A 27,771-nucleotide genomic window follows, 5' to 3' on the forward strand; every position below is an offset into this window, starting at 1 on the left:
CTGCTGAAACAGGCCCCGTGCCTGGCTACTTATCGACCGAGCCAACATCTTGTTCTTGCCACAGACGCCTCTCAATACGGGGTCGGTGCAGTCCTTGCGCACCATTTTTCTGATGGTTCGGAACAACCCATCGCTTATGCCTCCAAAACGCTCACGGATGCCCAACAAAAGTATTCTCAAACTGAGAAAGAAGCTTTGGCCATCATTTATGCTCTTCATAAGTTTGGTGTTTTTCTCTATGGCTCAAAATTTCATCTCGTTACGGATCACAAACCACTTGTTTCCCTGTTTCATCCAACAACGTCACTTCCCGACAAGGCTGCACACCGCCTCCAGCGTTGGGCTCTTTACTTGTCCCGTTTCAATTATGAGATTCATTTCCGGCCAACGGCTCAACATGCGAATGCAGATGCTTTGTCTCGCCTTCCCATGGGTCCTGATCAGGCATTCGATAGGAACGAACTTTTGTGTTTCCACCTGGATGTTGCCGAGCAGCAGGTTGTGGACGGGTTCCCCATCACTGGGGACAGGCTGGCGGCTGCTACGGGTTCTGACCCTACCCTCTGCCGGGTTTTACGCTGTATTCAGAAAGGTTGGCCAGATCGCCCGTCCGCTAAGACTTCTGATCCGTTGTGGAAATACTACACTTTGCGCTACCGCCTCACGGCTAGGGATGGTGTTATCCTCCTCTCCACTGACAATGCTTTGCCGCGTGTTGTGGTCCCTGCGTCTTTGCGTGCTTCAGTCTTGCACTGGCGTATGTCTCGCACAAAATCTCTGGCGCGCCGTCATGTGTACTGGCCTGGCATCGACTCTGAAATAGCACACATGGTCGCTGCATGTGGCCCTTGTGCGTCACAGGCTGCTGCCCCGAAGTCATCTTTGTCACCGTGGCCTTCGCCTGAGAAGCCCTGGGAGCGCATTCATGCTGACTTTGCGGGACCTTTTTTAGGTACTTATTGGCTCCTCGTAATTGACGCCTACTCTAACTTTCCTTTCATTGTCCGTTGCACGTCACCTACCACCGTGGCAACCACCAGTGCTCCGCCCGCAGTTTTTCTTTGGAAGGCCTCCCCTCTACTCTTGTTACTGATAATGGTCCGCAATTTGCCTCTTCCGACTTTGCGGATATTTGTGCTCGTCACGGCGTTACGCATGTCATGGCCCCGACGTTCCATCCACAATCCAATGGTGAGGCTGAATGACTGGTCCGCACATTTAAGGCTCAGATGCGGAAACTTCTGACTTCTTCTGCTGCTGATGATGTGCTTCTCCAGTTCCTGGCGTCTTACCGTTTCACCCCCATGGGTGATCACATCCCGGCTGAGCTCTTACATGGACGACAGCCCCGCACGCTACTTCATCTTCTGCGGCCTCCCACCTCACGGCCACGGGTGCCTTCACTTGGCCGGTTCACCGCCGACGACCTCGTCTGGGTACGGGGATATGGCAGGCGGCCAAAATGGAGCCCGGGCCGCATCTTACGACACCGTGGCAGCCGCCTGTATGAAATCCAGACGGACACGGGTGTTGCAGTGCGTCATTCGGACCAGCTTCGGCCTCGGGTGCCAGCAACGCCTGTTCTGAATGCCGCCACACCACCTTTGGCTCTACCTGATGCTCGGGATCTTGGCATCTCTCAATACTCACAACGCAGCCCTCTCACCGTCATCACGATGCCAGCACCAGAACAGACGCCACCAGGAGATGTGCTCATGCAGGAACCGGAGGACCATCCTCTGTCGGAGTACATCTACTCGCCTCCTCCTCCAACGGACGCCGACACATCGCCCATGTCTCCTGTCATATCAACTGGACTTGCCGCAACGGGCAGATTGGTGCATGGGGCCCCAGCAGATTCGACCCCTACGTCTCCTGTCATCTCGACCCGTTATCATCGGGGGCACTTCCGTCCGTAGGGGAAGCCTCCTCCTCGAGACTTTACGGCGAGTCAAACAACGCCTATGGACGTTAGCCATCTCCAGAACACCTCCATCAAGACCAGTGCAACAATTTCAAAGGGGGGGGGGGGAGGAAAGTGTTGTGACTCGCCGATTATTCAAAGTGCCGCCGCGCAATTACGCACGTCCTCTACGTGCGGCACTGCCTGCCAGCCATGCAGCAGCGGCGCCACCTAAGCGGCCAGCCGAGCGGCGGCTGCTAGACTGAGACTCAGTGTTTAATCGAATGCCGACTTGTACACAGGTCTACTTACTCAGTGACTTATATGTGTTGTTGTGTTGTCCGAAATATATGTGATAAATTTGAAGATATAACAACTAGTTTAGCTTTAACTTTGTCATTCCTCACAAATACACGAGTCATATTATGCAGATCTTTACTAAGAAATTCCATTTCCTTTACGTTTAGGGAACATTCTGAAGGGCATAGTTTATCCATATGTTGGCATAAGTGAGAAGTGACTGCCGAAATATCTATTTCTTGTTTGTTTTCTGACATTACAATGAAATCTCCAGGCAATATTAGAGTTGTGCCATACAGCATCTCAGCAGCTGTTGACTTACTTTCTTCTCTCACACAGCAACAAAGTTCTAGGAGAATAGTAGGAATTATGTCACACCATTTATTTTTACCACATGCCCTGATGGATGTCTTCAATGTTCTATGGAATCTCTCTACTTTCCCATTTGATTGTGGATGATACGGCTTAGTTTGTGTGTACATAGTACGACAAATCTATGCTAATGCACTGAACAAAACTTACTGGAACTTTGCTCCTTGGTCAGTCCTTATTTGGTTAGATGCCACAAATCTAGTGATCCAGGAGTTATAAAATGCTTGTGTCACTGTTTCTGCTCAAAAATCACGTAATGGAATAACTTCTGTCTAGTTACTGAATAGATCAATGCACATCAAGTAGTATACGAATTCATCTGAGGGAGGCAGTGCCCCAATCAGATCGATCTGTACCACCTTAAATTGTCCATCTGTGCTTCAAAACTAGTCAACAGCAGATTTATTATGTCCAGCCACTTTGCTCTTTTTGCATGTTATGCATTATTTTGTTCATTTTTGGATATCTTGTTTGATGTTTGACCAAATAAATGTATGCATGAGTAACTTCACAGAAGACTTAATACCAGGCCGTATCATGCTGTGGCAATGCTGAAATACTGAGTATCTAAACTGCCAAGGAAAATAAGGACGAAAGTTACTTGTCAATACATTGCCCCATAAGAATCTTGTGGGGTTTCATGCTGTCTAAACTTCAATGATGTATGAGAACTAGATCGAACTTTCTTCAGTTCTTCATCACCCACACGAATATCTGCTATCTTCGTACTAATACTTCGCATCTACGAGGGATATCAGAAGCAGGGAATGTTTTGGCATTAAAAAGAAAGCTAAGAACAAGAAACGCAATTTATTATATACATCTGAAAGAGCGACTGACATACTACTTTCCCTCATATTCACCAGATACATTGAGACACTTATCATAGTGGTGGTCAAGCTTTGAAAGACCTTCGTCGCAGAATTCTGCTGCCTGAGACTTCAGCCAGTGAGTCACACCGACCTGGAGTTCTGCGTCGTCATCAAAGCACTGCGTTGTATGCCAGTTTTTCACCTTAGGAAACAAGTGAAAGTTGCTTGGTGCAAGATAGGGGCCGCAGGGCGGATGAGAGCAAATTTCCCATTTGAATGAATTAAAGAGTTTTTAAGTAAGTGAGGTCGGGCATTGTCAACTGCTCTTCTAAGGCTGTGCAAAGTTTGATAGTACCGGGCAGAATTTATGGTTGTTCCACGTTCAAGAAAAGAAGCACACCTTGCCTAGCCCAAAACACTGTCTCCAATAACTTCCTTGCTGACAAGGTTTGCAAACATTTATTTATTTATTTTATTTTATTTTATTTTATTTTTTTGGGGGGGGAGGGGGGGGAGCCCTCATGTGCCCCCACTCCATGGACTGTAATTTTGTCTCACAATTGACGTGTTTCATCCAAGTCTCATCACCGGTTACGGTTCGATCCAGAAATAAAATGTCTATGACTAGGGCCTCCCGTCGGGTAGACCGATCGCCAGGTGCGTCTTTCGATTTGATGCCACTTCGGCGACTTGCGCATCAATGGGGATGAAATGATGATGATTAGGGCAACACAACACTCAGTCCCTGAGCGGAGAACATCTCCGACTCAGCCGGGAATCGAACCCGGGCCCTTAGGATTGACATTCTGTCGCGCTGACCACTCAGCTACCAGGGGTGGACGATCCAGTAATGAATCACCATGTCAACATTGCCCCCAATTCACTGTTATTTATGGTGTTCTGTAAGCATTTTGGGCACCCATTGTGCACAAAATTTGTGGTAGCCTAGCTTTTGAGTGACAATTTCAAACAACAAAGTCATGAAACTTGTGGAAAAAGAGTGAAAGCTCCGTTATTGTGAAGCGACAGGTTTCACAAATCGTTTCATCAACTTTAGTGACAAGATTGTCAGTCACAATGCCCGGACATCCACTCTTCTCTTCATCATGAACATCGGTTCGGCCATTTTTAAACTAAATGCACCATTTCTTGACGGAACATTCACTCATTACATTGTTTCCGTACACTCTGCACAGTTCAGGATAAATTTCTATAGGTTTTAGGTTTTTTGCCAACAAAAACAATATCACAGACCGCACCTCACAACTGGCAGGATTTTCAATTGCAGCACATACTTTAAATTTGAATATCGAAAAAACCAGTCGCGCAGAGATGTTCTCACTGTCATGGATTCTGAGCTATCGAGCACACACATACCAAAATATACGTGATCAGTCAGCGCCTAGTGGCATCAGACGGAAACATTCTCTACTTTCTGAACAGCCCTCGTAGATTGGTTGTCAGCCACATACTTTTCTTCCCAAAATGAATCTGATATCTGTCATAATTTGTGATATGAACTGTAGGTGACAGAACTGCATAGAAATTGCCTTATTGTTTTGTTGTTTAAAAGCATGTATCGAAGGAGCATGGTCAATGTACATGGAAATATATGCCCTTCAAGAAAGAATTTAAAATACCTCACTGCCATGTACATGCTGAGAAGTTCTCTATCATAAACTGAATATTTCTAATAGAATGATGAGAAAATCTGGAGGGGAAACCAGTTGTTTTCCACATTCCTCCTCCTTTTTGTTGCAGCACAGCACCAGATGCAAATTGAAGTATCTTCAAATGATACAAATTCATTGTTTACATTCAGGAATGTTAAAAGGCCTGCATTTTCGAGATCCATTTTGCATGTTTTGTCCACTGAGTGCTTACTTTGTCATTTTTCTTGATGTTCTTCAAGTAATTATTCAGGACAGCTTGATGTTCTGCAGAACATTCCAAATGCCTACAGTATAAATTCAGTATTCCAAGGAAACAATGTAATTTGACACAGTCCCTGGGCATTTGAAATTAGTTATCACTTGCTAAGCAGGGATGGCTACACGTCAAATGTAAGGTTGTAGAGGTTTATCTCACTAGGAGTAAGATAGATACTGCCAACAGGAAAATTAAAGAGACCTTTGGAGAAAAGATAACCACTTGTATGAATATCAAGAGCTCAGATGGAAACCCAGTTCTAAGCAAAGAAGGGAAAGCAGAAAGGTAGGAGGAGTATATAGAGAGTCTATACAAGGGCGATGTACTTGAGGACAATATTATGGAAATGGAAGAGGATGTAGATGAAGATGAAATGGGAGATACGATACTGCATGAAGAGTTTGGCAGAGCACTGAAAGACCTGAGTCGAAACAAGGCCCCCGGAGTAGACAACACTCCATTACGACTACTGACGGCCTTGGGAGATCCAGTCCTGACAAAACTCTACCATCTGGTGAGCAAGATGTATGAGACAGGCGAAACACCCTCAGACTTCAAGAAGAATATAACAATTCCAATCCCAAAGAAAGCAGGTGTCGACAGATGTTAAAATTACTGAACTATCAGTTTAATAAGTCACAGCTGCAAAATACTATCGTGAATTCTTTACAGACGAATGGAAAAACTGGTAGAAGCCGACCTCAGGAAAGATCAGTTTGGATTCCGTAGAAATATTGGAACATGTGAGGCAATACTGACTCTACGACTTATCTTAGAAGAAAGATTAAGGAAAGGCAAACCTACATTTCTAGCATTTGTAGACTTAGAGAAAACTTTTGACAATGTTGACTGGGATACTCTCTTTCAAATTCTAAAGGTGGCAGGGGTAAAATACAGGGAGCGAAAGGCTATTTACAATTTGTACAGAAACCAGATGGCAGTTATAAGAGTTGAGGGACATGGAAGGGAAGCAATGATTGGGAAGGGAAAGAGACAGGGTTATAGCCTCTCCCCAATGTTATTCAATCTGTATATTGCGCAAGCAGTATCGGAAACAAAAGAAAAATTCAGAGTAGGTATTAAAATCCATGGAGAAGAAATAAAAACTTTGAGATTACAATGAAATGTACACCCTTAGCTGCTTACAGGCGTTGACATACGTCAAAGGGGACAGATGAAAATATGTGCCCCGAACGAGACTCGAACCCGGGATCTCCTGCTTACATGGCAGATGCTCTATCCATCTGAGCAACCGAGGACACAGAGAATAGCGCGACTGCAGGGATTTATCTCTGGCACGCCTCCCGTGAAACCCACATTCTCAACATATTGTCCCGCACTAAAAACAAAAAAAAAACTTTGAGGTTCGCCGATGACACTGTAATTCTGTCAGAGACAGCAACGGACTTGGAAGAGCAGTTGAACAGAATGGACAGTGTCTTGAAAGGAGGCTATAAGATGAACATCAACAAAAGCAAAATGAGGATAATGGAATGTAGTCGAACTAAGTCGGGTGATGCTGAGGGAATTAGATTAGGAAGCGAGACACTTAAAGCAGTAAAGGAGTTTTGCTAAGGGAAGCAAAATAACTGATGATGGTCGAAGTAGAGAGGATATAAAATGTAGACTGGCAATGGCAAGGAAAGCGTTTCTGAAGAAGAGAAATCTGTTAACATCGAGTATAGATTTAAGTGTCAGGAAGTCATTTCTGAAAGTATTTGTATGGAGTGTGACCATGTATGGAAATGAAACATGGACGATAAATAGTTTGGACAAGAAGAAAATAGAAGCTTTCGAAATGTGGTGCGACAGAAGAATGCTGAAGATTAGATGGGTAGATCACATAACTAATGAGGAGGTATTGAATAGAATTGGGGAGAAGAGGAGTTTGTGGCACAACTTGACAAGAAGAAGGGACCGGTTGGTAGGACATGTTCTGAGGCATCAAGGGATCACAAATTTAGCATTGGAGGGTAGTGTGGAGGGTAAAAATCATAGAGGGAGACCAAGAGAGGAATACACTAAGCAGATTCAGAAGGATGTAGGTTTCAATAAGTACTGGGAGATGAAGAAGCTTGCACAGGATAGAGTAGCATGGAGAGCTGCATCAAATCAGTCTCAGGACTGAAGACCACAGCAACAGGAACAGCAACAACAACAACAACAACAACAACAACAACAACACTTGTACAGGTTTGGGCCTGGTTTGGTACATTCTGGAGTAACCAATTGAACTAAAAAGTTAATTTCTGGAGCTACAAACACATATTTGCCAACATTAGTTCTTAAACCAAAATTGCTCACTTGTTCAAACAGGATAGCTAAATGCTGAGTGTGTTCTTCTGGAGAGTTAAATCTATCAGTGTGTCATCTAGGATATGGAAAACAGAAATCTAAATCTCTCAAAACTTCATTAATAAATCTCTGAGAGGTACTGGGTACATTCCTGAGGCCAAATGGCATGATACTGAAGTCATAAAGGTCAAAGGGTGTGATCACAGCACTCTTTTCCTTATTCCTTTTTCAGACAGTGGGATTTGGTAATATGCTTTCAGGAGACTGACTTTAGAGAATGGTGTTTTGCCAACAAGGGTGGAATTTACATTGTTTATGTGAATAACTGGATAGCAGTAAGATAGGTTGCAGTCAAAAAGAGATCAGTAGTCTCCACAAACTTTCCACTGACCATATGGCTTTTCTACCATGTGCAGAAGACTAGCCCACTGGGATTTAGAAGGGCAAACTATATAATGATTCATTAGAAACTAGAATTCTCATTTAGCCACATTTGGTTTTTTGGATCTGACCTGCAGGCTTTTGAGTACACTGAAGGGTCACTGCTGTTGCACAATGTTTAACATCGTGCTTCATTTCTCCCGGCATAAGAGTGGTTCTTGTCAATTCAGGAAATTTTTTATGCAATTCAGAGTATTTACAGCTAGCATGGTGTTAAGTAACAGCATCAGACAAATCAGATGTACACTGGAGTGCAGCCACGTCACTGAGTATTACTGTCAACTAATAATTTTCTCTTCAGGTCTATTAATAGGCCAAAGTGATGAAGAAAGTCTGCACCAATTACACATTTTGTTGTGCTGGCTAAAATAAAAGGCCACTCAAAAGTGTGCTTTAAAACTAAATAAAGACTCAATAACTTTGTTCTGTAAGTTGTAATCTCAGATCCATTTGGAGCATAAAGTTTTTTGTCTGCCTTTTCTCCTTGGAACACACTGACATATTGGAAACATCAGCACCACTATAAGTCAGGAAACATAACCCTAAAGTTTTATCTCTCACAGAGAACCGATAGTGGCAGCCTGGTATAACTACTGTGGCAGAACACTCAGCCACTACTGTGTGTGCCAATGGGAGTTTTCCTCACTTTTCCATTGGCAAGATCAGATACACTTCCCAGCTCTGCAATATGAATTATAATGAAAATAACAATAGCAGTACTTTCCTGACTATTGTATCTCAGCTTGCTGTGGTCTCTGCTATGAGAATGTCATCGTGAGTGATAATGTCGTTTCCTGGATCTGGATTTTCGGTCTTTGTTTTAGCACTCTTTGATCCTTACCAGAAGATCTTTCACTGCTATAGAAGAATCTCACCCCACAGGGGAACTTCCAATGAAATTGATTGAATTTCCTGAGTGCTTTGCATTTCCATCATCTGGTCAGCCATTTGTGCTAGTTTGTCCACATTTTCTTTGGAAATATTTTGTTCACTACCATGAAGTTTGCCTAGATGGAGTGTCTTTAAAATTTTATCTGAAACATTCGTTGCTCCATAACCTGTCATTTTCTGAAGTATCTGACTGGGTCTCATATCAGTAATTTCTAATTCACTAACTTCTCTCTTAATTTGACTTCTTACTATCCTTAAAAGTCATTCACAGTCTTTCTTTAGTTAACAAATATTTGTTGCTATCATCACAGTTCATGATATCACATTCATTTTTGACAAACTGGGACTTTAACTTTCTAATAAGTAACTGAATGTGGTTGCTTCAGTCTCTATTCCTATGAAAGTGAATTGTGCTTTGACCTGACAAAACCACACATGAGGCTTTTCAGTCTTCTATTTTACTATCATATAATATTTGTGCTTTGTTTAGATCATACCAGGGTCACCAGTTGTTGGTGCTGTTGTATAATTAAAAGACAAAACCCCATATTTTAAATTTAAAATATTATTTGAAAATTTCCATTTTTTTTACAATGACTAAGATCACAAACTCCAAACAGAACAATATCTAGACCTCCTGGGCATTTCAAATGTTATTTGTTTTCAAAGAAAAATAAAGCCAACACAAAGAAGAACTATTTAGAGAATTGTAAGTTATGAACATAAATATAACTCTACAAGCTTCACACACAGGTGCACAGGTGAACGTATTCATCTGTGGTCCCTCTTTCTACAAATGAGTAAAAATTTCTCTGTAAACTACTTTTGCAACACTAGTAATTAGTGGAAAGTTAAGTGAATGTGAGGAGCAACAGTGTGTTCGAGAGAGCGTGGAGCACTGTGTAATTGTACTTACTTTCTTCCTAACAACATCAGAGACAGTGGATGCTTCATCTGGTGACTTATACCATTGTAATATAATGTCTTCATCAAGAACATCAGCATCATACAGCCATTTCAGAATTTTTAAAATTACTTCCAGCACTTCACTTCTGCATCCTGCTGTGTACTAATAAGAAAAAGAAAACATTTTACATAAAACTTAAAATATACTTATGATTTTAAAATGATAGAATACATTACATGTACATGAAGAATGAAGAAAATGGGAATTACCTCCATTGCCTTCAGACATTCTTTCTGTGCACTCTCATTTCGCAAGTAATTTTTAAACAAGGGCATGAAATACTTCAAATGCATCTGAAGCTCTGTAAGATAAGCCTGAGCTGAAGACTCTGTTGACAAGTTCAACACGGCTCGCACCACATGATAATTAACTTCATCCATGGTGACATTATATGCGTATCGAGAAGAATTTATTTCAAGGATGAGATTATCACAGTGCAGTTTGTCATCAAAACCCCTTGTAAGTGAATCCAGAACTTCATTGTAGAACACTGAAAACAAGAAATGTTTCATGAAAAGTAATTCAGATAAACAAGCAATTTGTATATATCTCACATAAAAAAGTGATACTAATTACAAAGTTTATTAATGAAATAATTAACATAACACAAACGAAAAATGAGATTCCCAGAATAATGTACACTAAAAGAAAGATTCAAGTTGCCAACATATGAAAATTCTGACATAAAAATTGTTATTGAGTTGTGGGAGTTGCTTTTTCCCCCCAGATCACAAAATGTACAGCACGTGTCCAGAAGATAGGGGAAGACATGATATGGAACTGCATAGTCAACTCAACTATGGTTCCAAAGTCAGGTGTCATACTCCTTGGCTTTTTTTAATACTTATATTATGAAGGAAGGTTGAAACATGATTTTTTAATTTAGAAAATGCTTTAGACAAGGACTATACAGCATGGAATTTACAGAAGCGATTCTTTGAAGTTGTAAGCATATAATCAAATGTTTCAGCCTTTCTTGTGAGATATGCTGAGACCCATCCTCAGATATATTCTTTAGAATCACCTTACTTTCTCCAGAATAGACTCAGATAAAACACTGGTCAAGTAAGGCAACTGGAAAGATTTAGGCTGTAAGGGAAGTGCTGTAGTGTCATTTTTAGTAGTAGTAGTAGTAGTAGTGTGTGTGTGTGTGTGTGTGTGTGTGTGTGTGTGTGTGTGTGTGTGTGTGTGTGACATTATTTTGATGTAGGTTTCAAGTATGTAGATAGAATTCAGGGCATGTTTAGTACATGTAACCAGTAAGAATTTTAAAAGTGTACCTAACAAACTCCAGTAAGTGATATGAGTAGGTGAATTTCATGTTGATCAACAATTCCATGAAAGTCGTAGAAGAAAATCACTTACATATCTTTGACACTACCAATTTAGCCTAATGAATACGGTTGTTTTAAATTACTAGCATTCTGTTTAGAGAACAGTAAAAATTGTGCTCACTGCCAAGTACCCTGATCTTCTTTCTTTCAAATGAAAATATACCACAAATCCTTTCGAACACATGATTTTTTTCCCTCAAGAGGGAGAAAATATGCTTGGAAATAAATTTCTTATTTATACATCAGTTTAACAGATCTCTGCCTAACCTTCTGAATAAAATGCACCAACAGCTGCAGTGGCTAAGTCCTTGCTAAAAATATCTGTTGTGCATTAAGTTGAGACTGAGTGGCACACTATTATACTTTAAAGAGAGAAATTGTATATCAGAGCCATTGATTGCAATTATTATTCTTATGCATATAAAGCTGTAATCAGTTTTTGTTGCCTCATAGCCATATGTTTTCCATGTGGGTTTCCAGTTACCCTCAGTCTCAAAAACCTAATGTCTTCATTTTCACTAAGGCTCTTCTGTCATATTGGAGTAGAAGTTCACCCTCAACAGGATTACTTCATTTTGTGATCCATCTACATTGCTTTGCTTTTATTTTGCCATTAGATATGTATATTGTACTGGTACCAAACAAGCCTAAAATCTCAGTTGTTTACTTTATTAGAAGTTTTCTTTTCATACTTCTCAGTATATGGGGGAGGGAAAAAAAAAAACACACACACACACACACACAAGAAAAACACATAGTAACCAACTTTGACACTTTAATAACATTGGTAAGTAAATCTCAGCAATTATATACATACACATACAGCAAACAACCCATTATTACAAAAACTATACACATGACACACTTACAACTTGTGTCATCTGGAACAGGGGACGCTCTATAGGAGATTTCCTCACTCCCTGATGATTCTTCACTGTAACCGTCATACTCTTCTTCATCAGATTTTGTATAGAAGCCAGAATCATGTAGATTGCTAACATCCTCTTCAGACTCAGAATCATATGACGGTTGGATGACATATGACTTCTCACCTTTCTTCTCGACTTTCACAACTGTAACAATGACATTTATTTAGTAAAAGTAACAAAAAGTAAGTGTTCTTGTAGAAGTGTATACATGAATTCCACCTGTACAGCTGTCATGATTAGAATAATTTAAAACTGTTAATTACAAATTTGCACCAATGTTAAATATCAATGGACACAAAATGTAATTATGGTAAACACATATAACAACAAAGGATTTTCTAATCTGGAGACTTCCAACTGTACAGCCATCAAATACTACTTTTGATTGAAAAACTCTGAGTGAGCTATCCCACCTTCATAGCTTTGTTTGTTTCTACAAGTATTCTGTGGCTAGGATTTTTTTTTCCTACCATACTTTCTCCTGAAAGTGTTAGGACAGCCAGTTCATCAGTCATGCCAGGTAGAGCACTGTCATAGAAGGTAAGTTTCTTTGTTGGAGTCCCAATCCAAGTACACAGTTACAATAAGCCAGGAAGTTTCAAAATACTATGCCGAGAGAAAGATTCATTCTGATGATATATTGGCATTCTAGAACGAAGCTTAACAGCATCCTCTATATATTGCGCATATATAAAAAGGGCTGCACAAAAGCACAGAATGTTGAGTGTTGTCTACTTGGATTGGTAAACACTGCACTGAAGATAACTATTCTGCATTGCTACCAAAGAATATCAAGCAGCAGACTTTCAACGTCTGAACAAGGCCATGTGCTTGCACTTTACGACTGCAGAGTGTAGTGTTATATACGCAGGGTTGAGCTCTTGCATACTCAGCCACCATATCTGTAGACATGCCCTGCAGGCCAGACACAGCCCTGCATTATCCCAGCTCTGCGCAGGTACTTAGGTCACTAAGCCCCTTCACAACCTATTCAACTCTGGCCTCCAGACCGATTGCTAGTCACATCGTAAGACTAAGCTACAGACCACAATGACTGTCGCTGCTGCAGTCGCTGTGGATAGTGCTGTCCCACACCTTCACAGGCTCCCAGTCACTACCATGTAATCACCGCTCTGGAAGACATCACTTCCACAGCCCCTAGCCTCTACTGACGACTGGCACTTCGTCCTCGAGGGCATTGGCTATGTATTGCCCCAGAAGGTCATTCCGTTGTATTCTTCAATCATCACAGAAGGACATTTTCATTTTATTTCATGTGTGGACTTTTGTCACTGAACTGTATTGACTTAGTTCATGTCCAATAAACAAACAGTGTTACTTCAAGTGTGGCAATCAATCACCACCTTAGTCCACCACTCAGTAGGGCACTTCATTTAGTATTACCAAACTGCAAATCATATGGGACAATATCACAGTAATGGATGTGTGTTGTAACACAGGGAATAAATGCAAGCAACACTGATGTGTTTAGGCTGGCTCTTAAGGTAATCCACCACCAAAACATTTCCACATCTACTTATGAATACTGAAAGAATATTGCAAGAAGGCAGTTTGCTGTGTGAAAAATAGGGCCAACAGGAACTGTTGTAAATTACAACCCAAAATGTTGTCCATGAAACGTGCTGTCAGGACAGGATAACAAACAAATCATTATTAGAATATCAGTGACAGGTCATGGATCCTTATTCCACAGGAGCCTGCCTAATGTTGCAACACTGCTGCATGAGTGCCACCTTCAACCACAATTCCTTCCTTGTATTTCTCAGATGTGTTGTTTACATTTATTTCTTAACCTCTGATGACAAATAGTTGTCAATCAGTGGCGCCATCAATACACAGATTGGTCTTTACCTATGAGTCACACCCAATTTGGACCACAATGATAGCCGAGGATGTAATACGTCATAGAGGTACATGCCATTCTCCTCAGTGCATTATCCAGTATTACACCAGATGTAAACCAAGCTTAATTAATGGTAAGCCAATTGGTATCAGAGGGAACAATAGCTGTTGTCAAGTAGTGCAACACTTATTTATAGCCGAAAGTATATCTTTCCTTCAGCACATTTCTAGGGATGTGTTTCAACAGGGCAATTCCTATTCACATTTTTCAAAGAACAAACAAGATGTCTTTTCAACGTAGCATATCATTGCTTCTACTCTGGCATTCCTACTTACTTGACAAAGCATTCATTGGGCATGTCTCGGACTTTGTAGATCTGTGAAACTCCTGCAGTAAACAATACTGTGTAACTTTAGATCTGGATAGGAGATATCTTGAATGTTACACAGTGTAAAGGCACATTTTGCAATTCATTGAGGTTTTACCATATACTGACTTTCAATATGCAACGCTGTTTTATGCTCTGCACATTTTATCATTTGTTTTATTGCTACTGATCATATTATGACTATTTCTTGCAATGTAGTGGATGTCTAGGTTCAAGTCCAGACTTGTCATACATATGTGCAACACAGAAGATTTCTCCAAAATGAAAACACCTTCATTTCAGCAGTGTAATTCACTAAACAGAAATAATAGTTTTTTTTCTATTAAAGAAATTAGCAAATTGTGAACAAATTTAAATAAAGTTAAATAACAACCTTCTGCAATACAGGTCTATAACAAAGGTATGATTTTTTAGCTGTGACTGTTGCATAGAATATTTTGAATTTCCTGCACTAAGTTCAAAAAGTATACCGCCAAGTTAGGTGATGTATGTGTTTTACCCATCCTGAAGTTATAACAAATCCACGAAATTCCACTGCTCTTTAACAGCTGCTTGCATTTGTATACTTAAAAAAAGTGTACTATTTTATGTGAGGGCTACCACAGACTACTATTTAACAAAATATATGGAATTGGCAAAAGTGAAATGAATAAAGTTACCTGTCTGCTCACAGAGACAGGACACTGTAGATGTTTGTGTATGTGTGTACTTTGTGCTTGTATGCTCTGAAGAAGAATGAAAACTCACAAGCTGAGGTATTACATTCAAGTTTTAGTATTGCTCAATGCTTACATTACACACAGAATGTTTATCTCTCCTCATTCCATTGATTGTATCTAACCTGGAGGTGTCCAGTATTGCATTATCTTTATATTTATCTAGTGAACAGGAGTATGTTCTAACTTTACTGGGTATGCTGGAAGTGAAGGGTGCCAAGCAGACTCATCACAAGTCCTCTCCTTGGCTATCATAGGCCAGAAATATATTCCTTTGGAAGTCTTGAAATTTATAAACTTTTGATTACAGCTATCATTTGATTTTGAATGTTTAAACATGATTTTATACATCCTAAAATCTAAACTAACTTCACGCAGTTACTGACATTTTTCGAAGCTGTCTGTTCATCCCATCTAAATGTTTACTTCGCTGAGCAGCTCCACTTAAATCTTTCCCACATGCCTCTCTCATTCTGCAAGAGTACAATAGAACATATTTTACAAATTACTCTTTATTTCCAGAGCATGTTCCTTTTGTCAAACAAAACAGTCACGTGTTAATGCACCTCACTTATCTATATTGTTTTCCTATTATCAGTCTTCTGTATGTGTTGTTATATTTTAACATTTTCTCAGTGTGCATTCAATTTAACAGATTTGTGAAATGTAACAAACTATTATTTATAGAGGGTGATTCAGGAGCAATAGTACACATTCAGAGATATTACATGATGATCATTCAGAACAAAAAAAGTCTAGTAAACACGGGCTAAATGCATATCTTAAGACCTATGAGCACTTGTTCAGTAGAAGAAATGTGTTTTGAAGTAGCAAAGATGACAAAGTGCTCACAGATCCTAAGGTGTGCATTTTAAAGACCATGTTTTCTAGACTTTTTGCTTCGAATAATCTTTCCTGTTATATTTCTGAATATTGACCACTCCTCCTGGGACACTCTGTATTGTACACGCTGGAGAATGTGTCTCATCCTGGAGATCAGCAACAGTATATTGTTATTTTATTTTGCACATAATAAGTCTAAATTGCATAAAAGAGTTATCTAAGTAGCAACTGCGTTTCATTATACCATGGAATTTACAGAACACAGTTGGCTATCCTACGTACTAAATTACTTGTTTCTCAGACACATTTATAATTCCAGCCACCAGAAAAAATATGTTTTTAAATTTTTGGCTGCTATTAGCCAGAAACTGCATTATATGATTCCCATGCTAACAGCAGAGAAAATATATTATTTTCCAATTCTTATTAGATAGCTAAATAGAACTGCAAAGGCAAATAAAGCTGAATTCTGTAAACAGTCTGCAAATTAATTACAATATAACATGATATTTTTCTGTTCTTCAGTAGAGTATATGCTGCAATCAACATTTTTGACAATTTACAGTTGTATGTTAGACCATAATCCAAACTCAAACCAACATGAAATTTTAACTTTCACAAGTGTTTGACTGTATAATCTGGGGTAATTAATACAGTAAAGTCAAAACTATGCTCCTCACACATGATACTGTGATGTACTTCCCCAATCTATTTGTCTGGTCCCCCCCCCCCTTTTCCTCATAATTACCAACACTCATTTTTCTGGTGCACAATCCTCAGTCAGTAAATGGTTCTGTCATTAAAATTTCATGTCTCCTGGTCTAAAACAGAATAGATAACTCTCAATAATTGTACAAGTCCATTTCAAACACATTGGAAGCTTGGTGTTGAAAAAACTACTTAAACTGCCAAAAACACTCCACACCATTTATTTTTCTGTTACTTTCTTGTAATGTCTATCTAGCTGACATATTCAACCACCATAAAGAGAAAGTCTAATCTACTGGTTCTATGACTTCATTGTTAATTTGCACTAGTTTCCTTTTGATGGCTTCATTATACTTTATTCTAGTCTTGATTTCAGATCTACTTTCGATCTTACTCTATTTAGTTTTTTTCATTTGTGCTGAAGTTTATCTGGACTAGGAGCAAATCACACAATGTTGCCAGCAAAATCAAGGAAGGTCAAGTATATTCTATTAACACATAACCTCTTTATTTTTCCAGCTTAAGGATCTGAAAAATTTCATGTAGGGCTGCTGGGAGCAGTCAAAATGTTATTGACTCTATTGCCCTAATCCTCTTTGAACTCTGAATTTCTCAAAATCCCGTTAAAGTCTAATGTAAGCTGCAATATAGATGTACATATTCTGTATTATACTAACATAGGTTGAAGCACTGCCTGATTTCTGAAGGGCTGCAAGAACAGGTTTTGTTGAAATCAAGACAAAGCTTTCTCAAAATCTACAAGCCCTAGGCAATTGTCTCACATTTTTGGAACAACTGACAGTAAATAATTTTGGAAGTTCTTTTTGTATTACTTAACCTCCAGCTGAAATCATTCGAAATGAAGCACTATCACCTTCTGGCATCTTTACTTTATTTATCTATTGACTGACTTGGTGTTCCTCATTTGGAATTATTTCCAGCATGTAATTATTTTCATAATTTATACAATTCTGTACTATACTGAAAAACAGAAATACACAAACACACTAATTTTATGGGACTTAGTTTATCAAAGAATTAACTATCATATGTGGAAACATGTACAATCTCTCATACTCCCTTTGTCAAAGAACTTCCAGGGCAGGCTTTTTTTTTTTTTGCTTGTAATATTAAAAAGGAACAAATGTTGTTTTTTTGTCACCTGACATTTGTATGTCCTTGAGATGATCTTGGCCATGTTTCCGTGCAAACAGACTACGTGGCAGTGCTGTGCTACCAACACACTGTTTGGATTCTTGGCACATTACTTAGGAGAGACAATGGATGCTGGTTGTGTGCAAAGAGTGAACATTAAATTCTGTGTTACACTCAGGTAAAACATAATGATTAAGCAGGTACATACAAGTGAGGCACTTTCAAGACGTAATGTTTTTGAGTGTCACAAAAGATTTCACGAAGGCAGGGATTCAGTGTTAGCTAATCCCAGAGTTGGTCGTCTGTTTACAGCACATACTGATGCAGACATCGAGCACGTTAGACAGTTATTGCAAGAAGATCATCAAGTAACTGTGCTTGTGATATCAGAACAACTTAATTTGAATGATGATGTGTATTTAGGGAAATAGAAATTTAATACAAAACTTGGCTCTTGCACACTAACAGACAAACTGAAAGAAAGAGGAAAGACAAAGAATGTCAGCTGAACTACTAAGTAGAGCTAGATGTGATCCCACATTCCTGTGAAGGATTATTGCTGGGGGTCAAAGTTGGTGCTACTAGTATGAACCTCATACAAAGCGTCAAAGTGCTGAATGGCGCAGTACTGGTTCACCAGCCTCAAAAAATGTCAAACGACAACCATGAAGAACAAAGACAATGTCGATCACCTTCTTTGATAGTAAAGGATCAGATCATCATGAGTGTGTTCCTCCAGGTCAATAAACCAAACTCTTTACGTCAAGGTCTTGAAATGTTTGTGACAAGCAATTTGATGTAAATGCCCTGATTTGTGGCATTCTCTGGGCTGGTTCTTGCTGCATGACAATGCAAGACCCTGTATTGCTTTATCTGTTACTGAGTATCTGGCCAGACATTCTGTTATTGCAATCCCCTATCTGCCATATGGGCGTATATGGTTTCCATTGTTAGTTCATATCAATATGCATGCCCAGAAACTGTACCCAACTCTGTATCTGAAGTAACACAGAAATGTTATCTGCTTATAGTATTACAATACTATATAATTTTAGTGAGAAAGTTTACAATTGTTGTAACATTGTAAGCATTAAGAAGTATTTCTGTCATGTTTTTCCTTTGATTCATCATAACCTTTATGCCTCCTTTAATTGATAGATAACACAATAGCTTCAAATTTAAAAAATGTATAAAAATTTCCTGGGCACAGAAATTCTCCAAGATACAATACTACGTAAGGTAACAGAGTGAAAGTAGGCATATTATGAAAAGGATGGATTGCTCTTCACCATATGGTGAAATCTTTTTGTTGTGCCTGTCTGTGACTCAACATACCACTATGTGGTGAGTAGTGATCTATCTTTTTCATAACTTTAAAATTATTCTATCCCGGCTTTCCCACTGAAAGGAGGCACAGTTAGTCAGGTAACTATTTGCATGTTCTGTCATCATAATTGCAACCTCTCACTATGAAGTAAGCTTTACAATTACAGTACAGTTCCTCAGAATAGAGCAGCTTGTCAGATAGATACAATTTCATTTTGTGTTTGGAATTAATTTTATGATCTACTAGAACCTTTATGTCATGGGAGAGGACAGATTTTTATGGCTGAATATCTCACTGCTTTCTGTGCCGCAATACAGATGAGTTATGGATAGTTGGATTCCATTGGGAACCATGTGCTCAATGACTGCAATATTAGTATTGTAAACAACAAAATTGACAGAATTGGTCGTAGGATGTTTAGAATCATTCATTAAAGAAAATCAGGTTCAGTCACTGTGTGATATCTTCAGTGCAAATATTAGTCTTGAAGACTTATGTAACAAGCACAAATATTACATCTTCAACATGGCATCAATATACAGGAATATACCAGCTAACAAATAAATTTTGAACAAATTCTTCATTGGCTGCTATGTTGTAATACATGGTCTTATTACATGCTGAAGTTGTAATATATGCTCTTATTAGATGAGTCTTCAAGACTTTAATATTTGTACTGAAGATGGTCACACAGTGAGTGACACTGATTTGCTGTAATAAAAGTTTTCAAACATCTTATGACTGATGCTGCCAATTTTGTTGTTTACATTAGTTATGGACAGTGTAAGTTATTTCTACTTCTAGTGTTATATTTTTAATGTTCTTATTGTCAGTTGGGTGAACCAGATATTTACTCTCCGGCAAATAGTAAAAAAGACCAATGAATTTAATGTTGGTGGGCATCATCTTTTCATTGATTTCAAATCTGCATACGACGCAATAAATAGGGCTAAACTTTATGAGGCAATGCGAGAATTTCGGGTGCCTGAGAAGTTGGTGCATTTGACTGAGGTCATCCTAAGGCATCCTAAGTATACTGTGAGAGTGCAACCTAGGCCATCACCCCAGTTTCCCACACAAACTGGGCTAAGATAAGGGGAAGGGCATTTCTGCCTACTCTTCACTTTGGTACTCGAAAAAGTAGTGCGTGAATTGGGTATCCAAACAAGAGTTACTATCTACTATAAGTTTGTACAACTGTTGGGAGGATATGCAGATGATTTGGACCTAACGAATAGAACATCTAGAGACCTAAAAAATGCCTTCTCAACTCTAAAACTGAGGGCAGAGAAGATGGGCTTGAAAATTAATGAAGGAAAGACCAAGTAAATGTATGATGGTACAAATCAACCCTTACAGCCCAAAATAACCCTAGATGGAATGACTTTTGGGCGAGCGGAATGTTTCACTTATCTGGGCACAAAGAGAAACAAATTGCAGCACTTTGACTGAAATTGTGGCCCACATAAGTGCTTCTAATCAATGTTATTTTGGAATGCTGCTACATTTCATATCCAAGCTTCTATCATGAAAGACTAAGTACCAACTCTATAAAATTCTGATACACCCAGTACTTAAATAAGGTAAAGAAACATGGATGATTACAAAACGGGGTAAATGTAGACTGAGATCACATGAAAGAAGTATATTGAGGAGAATGTCTGGACCTGTGTGTGAAAATGGGAGTTGGAGAAGGCAAAGGAATAATGAGCTTTATGACTGCAATAAGGAGGATGATGTGGTCAAGTTCATAAAGTTGTGTAGATTGAGATGGGCTGAGACAGACCCTGCAAGGAAAGACTGCTGCATTGAACCTGGAGGAGGAAGAGCAAGAGTATGACCAAGGTTGGGATGGAGTGATGAGGTTGGAATAGACACTGCCCGAGTTGGTTGCTGTAACTGGAGTACAGTGAAGTCCAGAGAGGAATGGCGGAAAATCATCAAGGAGGCCAAGTCCTATCCTGGGATGTAGTGCCAGTGGAAGAAGAAGAAGAAGAAGAAGAAGAAGAAGAATGTTCTTGTTTTCAAATTGTGACTGATTGTTAGCAGCAAACTCCATAATGGAGTAAATGTACTGTGATGCAGTTGTCAGTAAGCCCAACTTTTAAAGAAATGTCTGCAAGATGTTCTAGGATGGACACCACATATTATCCTTATTAAACACTTCTGTGCAACAAACACTTTTCTTGCTAATTGACTAGATATTCCAGAATATCATGCATAAGACATTAGACTTTCGTCTACAATATCTGATATTATCTGCAACACAAAAGTTGCAGGGTTAGATATTTAAGGTCTGTATTTACTGATTTACCCACATGTGTTATTTGTAATGCTGCAATCTGGAGTGCAATGGTACTGGGTTCCATATATTGCGTTTTATGTTCAATGGCAGCCCATGCATTTTCAGAGACCAATTATTAATTAAAAAAAAATATTTACCTTTTTAATTATTTAAGTTTCTCTATTAGGCATGGTTATAATGCTCACATCATCAGCAGAGAAAACTGTTACTGCTTCTTAGATATATGATAGAAATGCGTTCATATACTGTACAACAAGAGCCCAGTATCAATCCCTGTGATACATGTGTAGTGGTTAACAATGATCAGTAAGAATCAGGAGCAACAACAGAATAGTCTGCAGAAAAAGTGGAAAATTGGGTCTCTCACACCTAAATCGGGAGAGATGGCAGGTATGTATCTGTCTTACTGCCTTTCTTGTGAAGGGGTATGACAATAGCATGTTTCAGTCAGACTGGAAATGTGCCCTGTAATAGTGATGTGTTGCATATGAGACTGAATTCATTACATATATGTGAAGACTAGGATTCCAGTGCTTTACTTGAGATACTACCACCTCCATGAGTGTTTTTTGGTTTTTGACAGAGGCAATTACATTCTTAATTTTTTTGGTAGAGTAAGGAATAATTGTGATTTGGCTGTAGATATGTGGCACAACTTTTTGCATGTATTCTATTGCTTTATCACTTAAAACTTCCATGCCAATCTTCTGAGCTACTACCACTGGGTGATTATTAAATATATCAGCTAGCTGACTGCTATTATTTATTGTTTTGCTGTTTTCCTTAGTAGCAAAGTCCTCACAATAGTTACGTTATTTCTACATTTCTCTTTTAACTATTACCCATTATATGTATTTTTATTATCTGAATTATTAATTCAGACATTATACAGTGTTCCTTTTTTTAAACTTTTAATCACTTTTCTTAAGACAGATCAGTATCCCTTGTAATATAAAGTCAGTCTACTTCTCTGTTTGTCCAAATCACTTCACAGAATTTCCTTTTCCTTGGAAAACATCCTTAAACTGTTTTCTTGTGGAAGCAGTTGTGAAAGATTATTAGAAGTCTGCCTATAAATGAACAATGTAGGAAAAGATAAGAGTGCTACTTATGGTAAAGAAGACGTTAAGTTGCAGACAGGCACAATGAACAGATGCTTACACAAAGCTTAAGGCCACAGCCTTCAACAGCAGAAGGCTGTGATGAAGGCCGTGACTGGAAGCTTTGTGTAAGTGTCTTTTAATTGTGCTTTTCTGCAACTTACCGTGTCGCTTTTATGGTATGTAACAATCTATCTTTTTCTATATTGTTGATATTCCTACCTGGAGTTTCCGTTCCTTCTATTAATGAATAAATTTGGAACTGATATCTGTTACATTATACACAAAGAAAACAAGCTTCCACGTTTTTGTCATAGTAATAGTGGAGATTAGACTTAAAGTAATCAGCATTAAGTTTCAGTGCAAAAAGATATTGTGAGTAGGAAAAGCCCTTATTGTCTGTATGGTTAGGAATGGATTTGGCATGTTCAGTTTAACAGGTAGTGGGATGCCCTTCCTGTCACCATCCTGTTAACCTTTGTGATGGAACACGAGTGCCCCAACTGTCTATGTATAGTGTTTGAGTGAAGTTTTCTAACTGCTATACCTTCAAGTTGAACAAATATATTTAAAGGAAGACGCAATACATGAAAGTCACAGGTCAAGTAAACAGAGTAAGACGTGTGTACACTTTAACAGTCAAATCATAACTGAGTCCAAGTCTAGCGGCCGCTGGCTGGCTGGCCACTTAGGTGGCGCTGCTACTGCATGGCTGGCAGACAGCGCCGCATGTAGAGGACGTGCGTAACTGTGAGGTGGCACTTTGGAAGATTGGTGAGTCACAACACTTTTCCCCCCTTTGAATTTTTTGCACAGGTCTTCATGGAGGTGGCCTGTAGATTGCTAATGTCCATAGGTGTTGTTTGACTGGCCATAAGGTCTCAAGGAGGAGACTTCCCGTACGGACGGAAGTGTCCCCGATGATAACGGGTCGAGATGACAGGAGACGTGGGGGTCGAATCTGCTGGGGCCCCATGCACCAATCTGCCTGTTGCGGCAAGTCCGGTTGTTATAACAGGAGACATGAGCGATGTGTCCGCGTACGTAGGGGAAGGAGGCGAGTAGAGTTGCTCCGACAGATGATGGTCATCTGGTTCCTGCATGGGCACATCTCCTGGTGGCGTTAGTTCTTGTGCTGGCACCAATATGATGGGGAGAGGAATGCATTGTGAGTAATGAGAGATTCCAGTATCCCGAGTGTCAGGTAGAGCAGAAGGTGGTGTAGCGGCATCCGGAACAGGCGTTGCCGACACACGAGGCCGAAGCTGGTCCGAATGACACACTGCACCAACCGTGTCCGTCTGGATTTCATAAGATGCAGCCAGGACTCCATTTTGGCCAACTGCCATATCCCCGTACCCATAAAAGGTCGTTGTCGGTGTACCGGCCAAGCGAAGGCACCCGCGGCCGTGAGGTGGAAAGCCGCAGAAGATGAAGTAGCGTGCGGGGCTGTCGGCCATGTAAAACCTCAGCCGGGCTGTGGTCGCCCATGGGGGTGAAACAGTAAGAATCCAGAAATTGGAGAAGGGCATCATCAGCAGAAGTCAGAAGTTTCCTCATCTGAGCCTTAAATGTGCGGACCAGTCGTTCAGCCTCACCGTTCGACTGTGGATGGAACGGAGGGGCTGTGACATGCATGACACCGTGACGGGCACAAAAATCCAGAAAATCGGAAGAGGCAAATTGTGGACCATAATGAGTAACAAGAGTAGAGGGAAGGCCTTCCAAAGAGAAAATGTGAGCTAGAGCATTGGTGGTTGCCGCAGTGGTAGGCGACGTGCAACGGACAAAGAAAGGAAAGTTAGAGTAGGCATCAATAACGAGAAGCCAATAAGTACCTAAAAAAGGTCCCGCAAAGTCAGCATGAATACACTCCCAGGGCTTCTCAGGCAAAGGTCACTGTAACAAAGATGACTTCGAGGCGGCGGCCTGTGATGCACAAGGGCCACAGGCAGCGACCATGTGTGCGATTTCCCAGTTGATACCACGCCAGTACACATGACAGCATGCCATAGATTTTGTGCGAGAGACACCCCAGTGCCCTTGGTGAAGGAGGCGCCAAGACCGAAGCACACAAAGACGCAGGTACCACGACACGCGGAGAAGCATTTTCGGTGGAAAGGAGGATAACACCATCCCTAGCTGTGAGGCGGTAACGCAAAGCGTAGTAGTTCCACAACAGATCAGAAGTCTTAGCAGATGGACGATCTGGCCAACCCTTCTGAATACAGCGTAAAACCCGGGAGAGGGTAGGGTCAGAACCCGTAGCAGCTGCCAGCTGGTCCCCGGTGATGGGGAACCCATCCACAACCCGCTGCTCGGCAACATCCAGGTGGAAACACAAAAGTTCGTCCCTATCGAATGCCTGATCAGGACCCATGGGAAGGCGAGACAGTGCATCAGCATTCGCATATTAAGCCGTCGGCCAGAAATGAATCTCATAACTGAAACGAGACAAGTAAAGAGCCCAACGCTGGAGGCAGTGTGCAGCCTTGTCGGGAAGTGATGTTGATAGATGAAACAAGGAAACAAGTGGTTTGTGATCCGTAACCAGATCAAATTTGGATCCATAGAGAAAAACACCAAACTTATGAAGAGCATAAATAATGGCCAAAGCTTCTTTTTCAATTTGAGAATACTTCTGTTGGGCATCCGTGAGCGTTTTGGAGGCATAAGCAATGCGTTGTTCAGAACCGTCAGAAAAACGGTGCACAAGGACTGCACCGACCTCGTATTGAGAAGCGTCCGTGGCAAGAACAAGATGTTGGCCAGGTCGATAAGTAGCCAGGCACGGGGCCTGTTTCAGCATAGTCTCCAATTTCTGGAAAGCTGCATCACATGATGCAGACCAGTGAAAAGGCACATTTTTATGCAACAGGCGATGCAACGGCTGAGCCACCAAAGCAGCAGATGGTAAAAACTTGTGATAGTATGATATTTTCCCCAAGAAGGCCTGCAGTTCCTTAACAGGTGTAGGGCGAGGAAGGGCATCGTTCGCAGCGACAGTTTGCTGAAGCGGACGAATACCATCCCGAGAGAGTTGAAACCCCAAGTACATAATAGATGCCTGAAAAAATTTTGATTTCTGAAGATTGCACTTGAGACCGGCAGTCTGTAAGACATGAAAAAGTGTGCGGAGATTGTGAAGATGTTCATCAGTGGTGGAGCCAGTTACAACAATGTCGTCCTGGTAATTTATACACCCAGGGACAGTGAGCAATAATTGTTCCAAGAATCGCTGAAAGAGAGCAGGGACGCTGGCAACCCCGAATGGCAATCGTTGGTATTGATAGAGGCCGAAAGGCGTGTTAAGGACCAGAAACTGCCGGGAAGCAGCGTCGAGAGGAAGTTGATGATAAGCTTCTGACAGGTCAAGTTTATTAGAAAAAGACTGGCCTCCGGCAAGTTTAGTGAACAATTCTTCAGGTCGAGGCATACGGTAAGTGTCGATAAGGCATTGAGCATTTACAGTGGCTTTGAAATCGCCACAGAGATGAATATCACCATTTGGCTTAGCAACAACAATGACAGGAGAGGACCACTCACTGGAATTGACAGGAAGCAAGACCCCTGAAGCAGTGAGACGATCCAGCTCCCGTTTGACCTGATCACGAAGGGCCACAGGAAAGGGGCCGAGCCCGAAAAAACTTAGGCCAAGCAGTGGGTTTGAGTGCGATATGAGCTTCAAAGTCGTTTGCACGGCCTAAACCAGTAGAAAAAGGGGACGAAAATGTCGTCGACAAGGAATCCATTTGAGCATAGGGAATAGCATCAGAGACGATATTGACAGAGTCACCTATGGAGAACCCAAAAACGCAAAAGGCATCGAAACCAAAAAGATTCTCCACATTACTATGGTCGACCACAAAAATGGGAACAGTGCGAACGACAGATTTGTAAGATACCTCAGCATCAAATTGTCCCACGAGAGAAATCTTCTGTTTATTGTAAGTCCGTAATTGACTAGTGACAGGTGACAGGATTGGAGAACCCAACTGAAGATACATCTGAGAACTGATGATAGTGGCAGCAGAACCAGTATCCACCTGCATGCGAACATCTCGACCAAGTATTTGGACAGTGAGGAATAACTTCCCTGAAAGGGAAGAAGTACAATTGACTGACAACACAGAATTAGAATCAGCGTCATGTTCATTAACATCATGTATGTGGTCAGATTTGCAAACAGATGACACATGACCCTTTTTTTTTTGCATTTGTGACACATGGCCCAACGTGGACAATCTTCTCGTGTTGTTTCGTAAAACACCATGGACATGAAGGAAGCAGCCATGGGTTTTTCCGCAGTTTCTTAGATGTTTGTTTACGGTTAGGCCAAGGCTGCGCTTGGGAGCGTACTGTGGCCACGTCGGCCGGCGGGGACACATCATATGCTTTGTCAACTTCGTACAGAGGTTGTATTTGCCCGACGTCACCCCATGACTCTATTTGCACTCCAGCAGCACGAGAAATTTCAAAAGACTGAGCGATGGATAGGACTTCATCTAGAGTTGGATATGCCAACTGAAGGGCACGTTGCCTAACTTCTTTGTCAGGCGCCAATCGGATAATAGCATCCCGTACCATGGAATCGGCGTAGGATTCTTTGTGAACTTCAGTAACAAATTGACACTTTCTACTGAGGTCGTGAAGTTCAGCAGCCCAAGGGCAATAGGACTGATTCTGTTGTTATTGACAATGATAAAAGGCAACATGAGAGGCTACCACATGTGTTTGCTTTTGAAAATAGATGGACAGAAGTGAGCACATTTCAGCAAAGGACAAAGATGCAGGATATTTCAAAGGAGCCAATTGCAACAACAACCGATACATTTGAGGTGAAATCCATGAAGGGAACAGAGACTAACATGTTTGTTAGTCCGCTGTCGAAGACGTTTTTTGTAATCAGGCCAGTCTTCCGCCATCTCGTTGTAAGGAGGAAAAGAAGTAGAGACAACGACGAGAGTCGCCACGCATTTGATGCCGCGACGAAATCACATTCATGAGAAGCGTTTGCTGATCTATGAGACCTTGCAATAGTTGCTCTAAAGTAGCCATGGAAACATGCGGGTCAACGATGGAAAAGAAAAATCCCATCCTCGTCGCCAATTGTTATAACTTCAAGTTGAACAAATACATTTCAAGGAAGATGCAATACATGAAAGTCACAGATCAAGTAAACAGAGTAAGAC

General features: G+C 40.6%; 1 protein-coding gene across 1 annotated transcript in view; it reads right to left on the reverse strand.

Moving 5' to 3' along the window:
- LOC126174896 (translation initiation factor eIF-2B subunit epsilon) overlaps positions 1 to 27,771 on the reverse strand; it is a 102,007-nt gene that overhangs the window by 11,302 nt on the left and 62,934 nt on the right. The window contains exons 8-10 of the mRNA XM_049921319.1: positions 12,114 to 12,317; positions 10,120 to 10,400; positions 9,860 to 10,012 (exon numbers count right to left, since the gene is read on the reverse strand). Of these exons, the coding sequence (XP_049777276.1) occupies positions 9,860 to 10,012; positions 10,120 to 10,400; positions 12,114 to 12,317 (638 nt within the window). The remainder of the gene's footprint in view (positions 1 to 9,859; positions 10,013 to 10,119; positions 10,401 to 12,113; positions 12,318 to 27,771) is intronic.

This window comes from Schistocerca cancellata, chromosome 3 (genome assembly GCF_023864275.1).
Source record: "Schistocerca cancellata isolate TAMUIC-IGC-003103 chromosome 3, iqSchCanc2.1, whole genome shotgun sequence".
Taxonomy (NCBI): domain Eukaryota; kingdom Metazoa; phylum Arthropoda; class Insecta; order Orthoptera; family Acrididae; genus Schistocerca; species Schistocerca cancellata.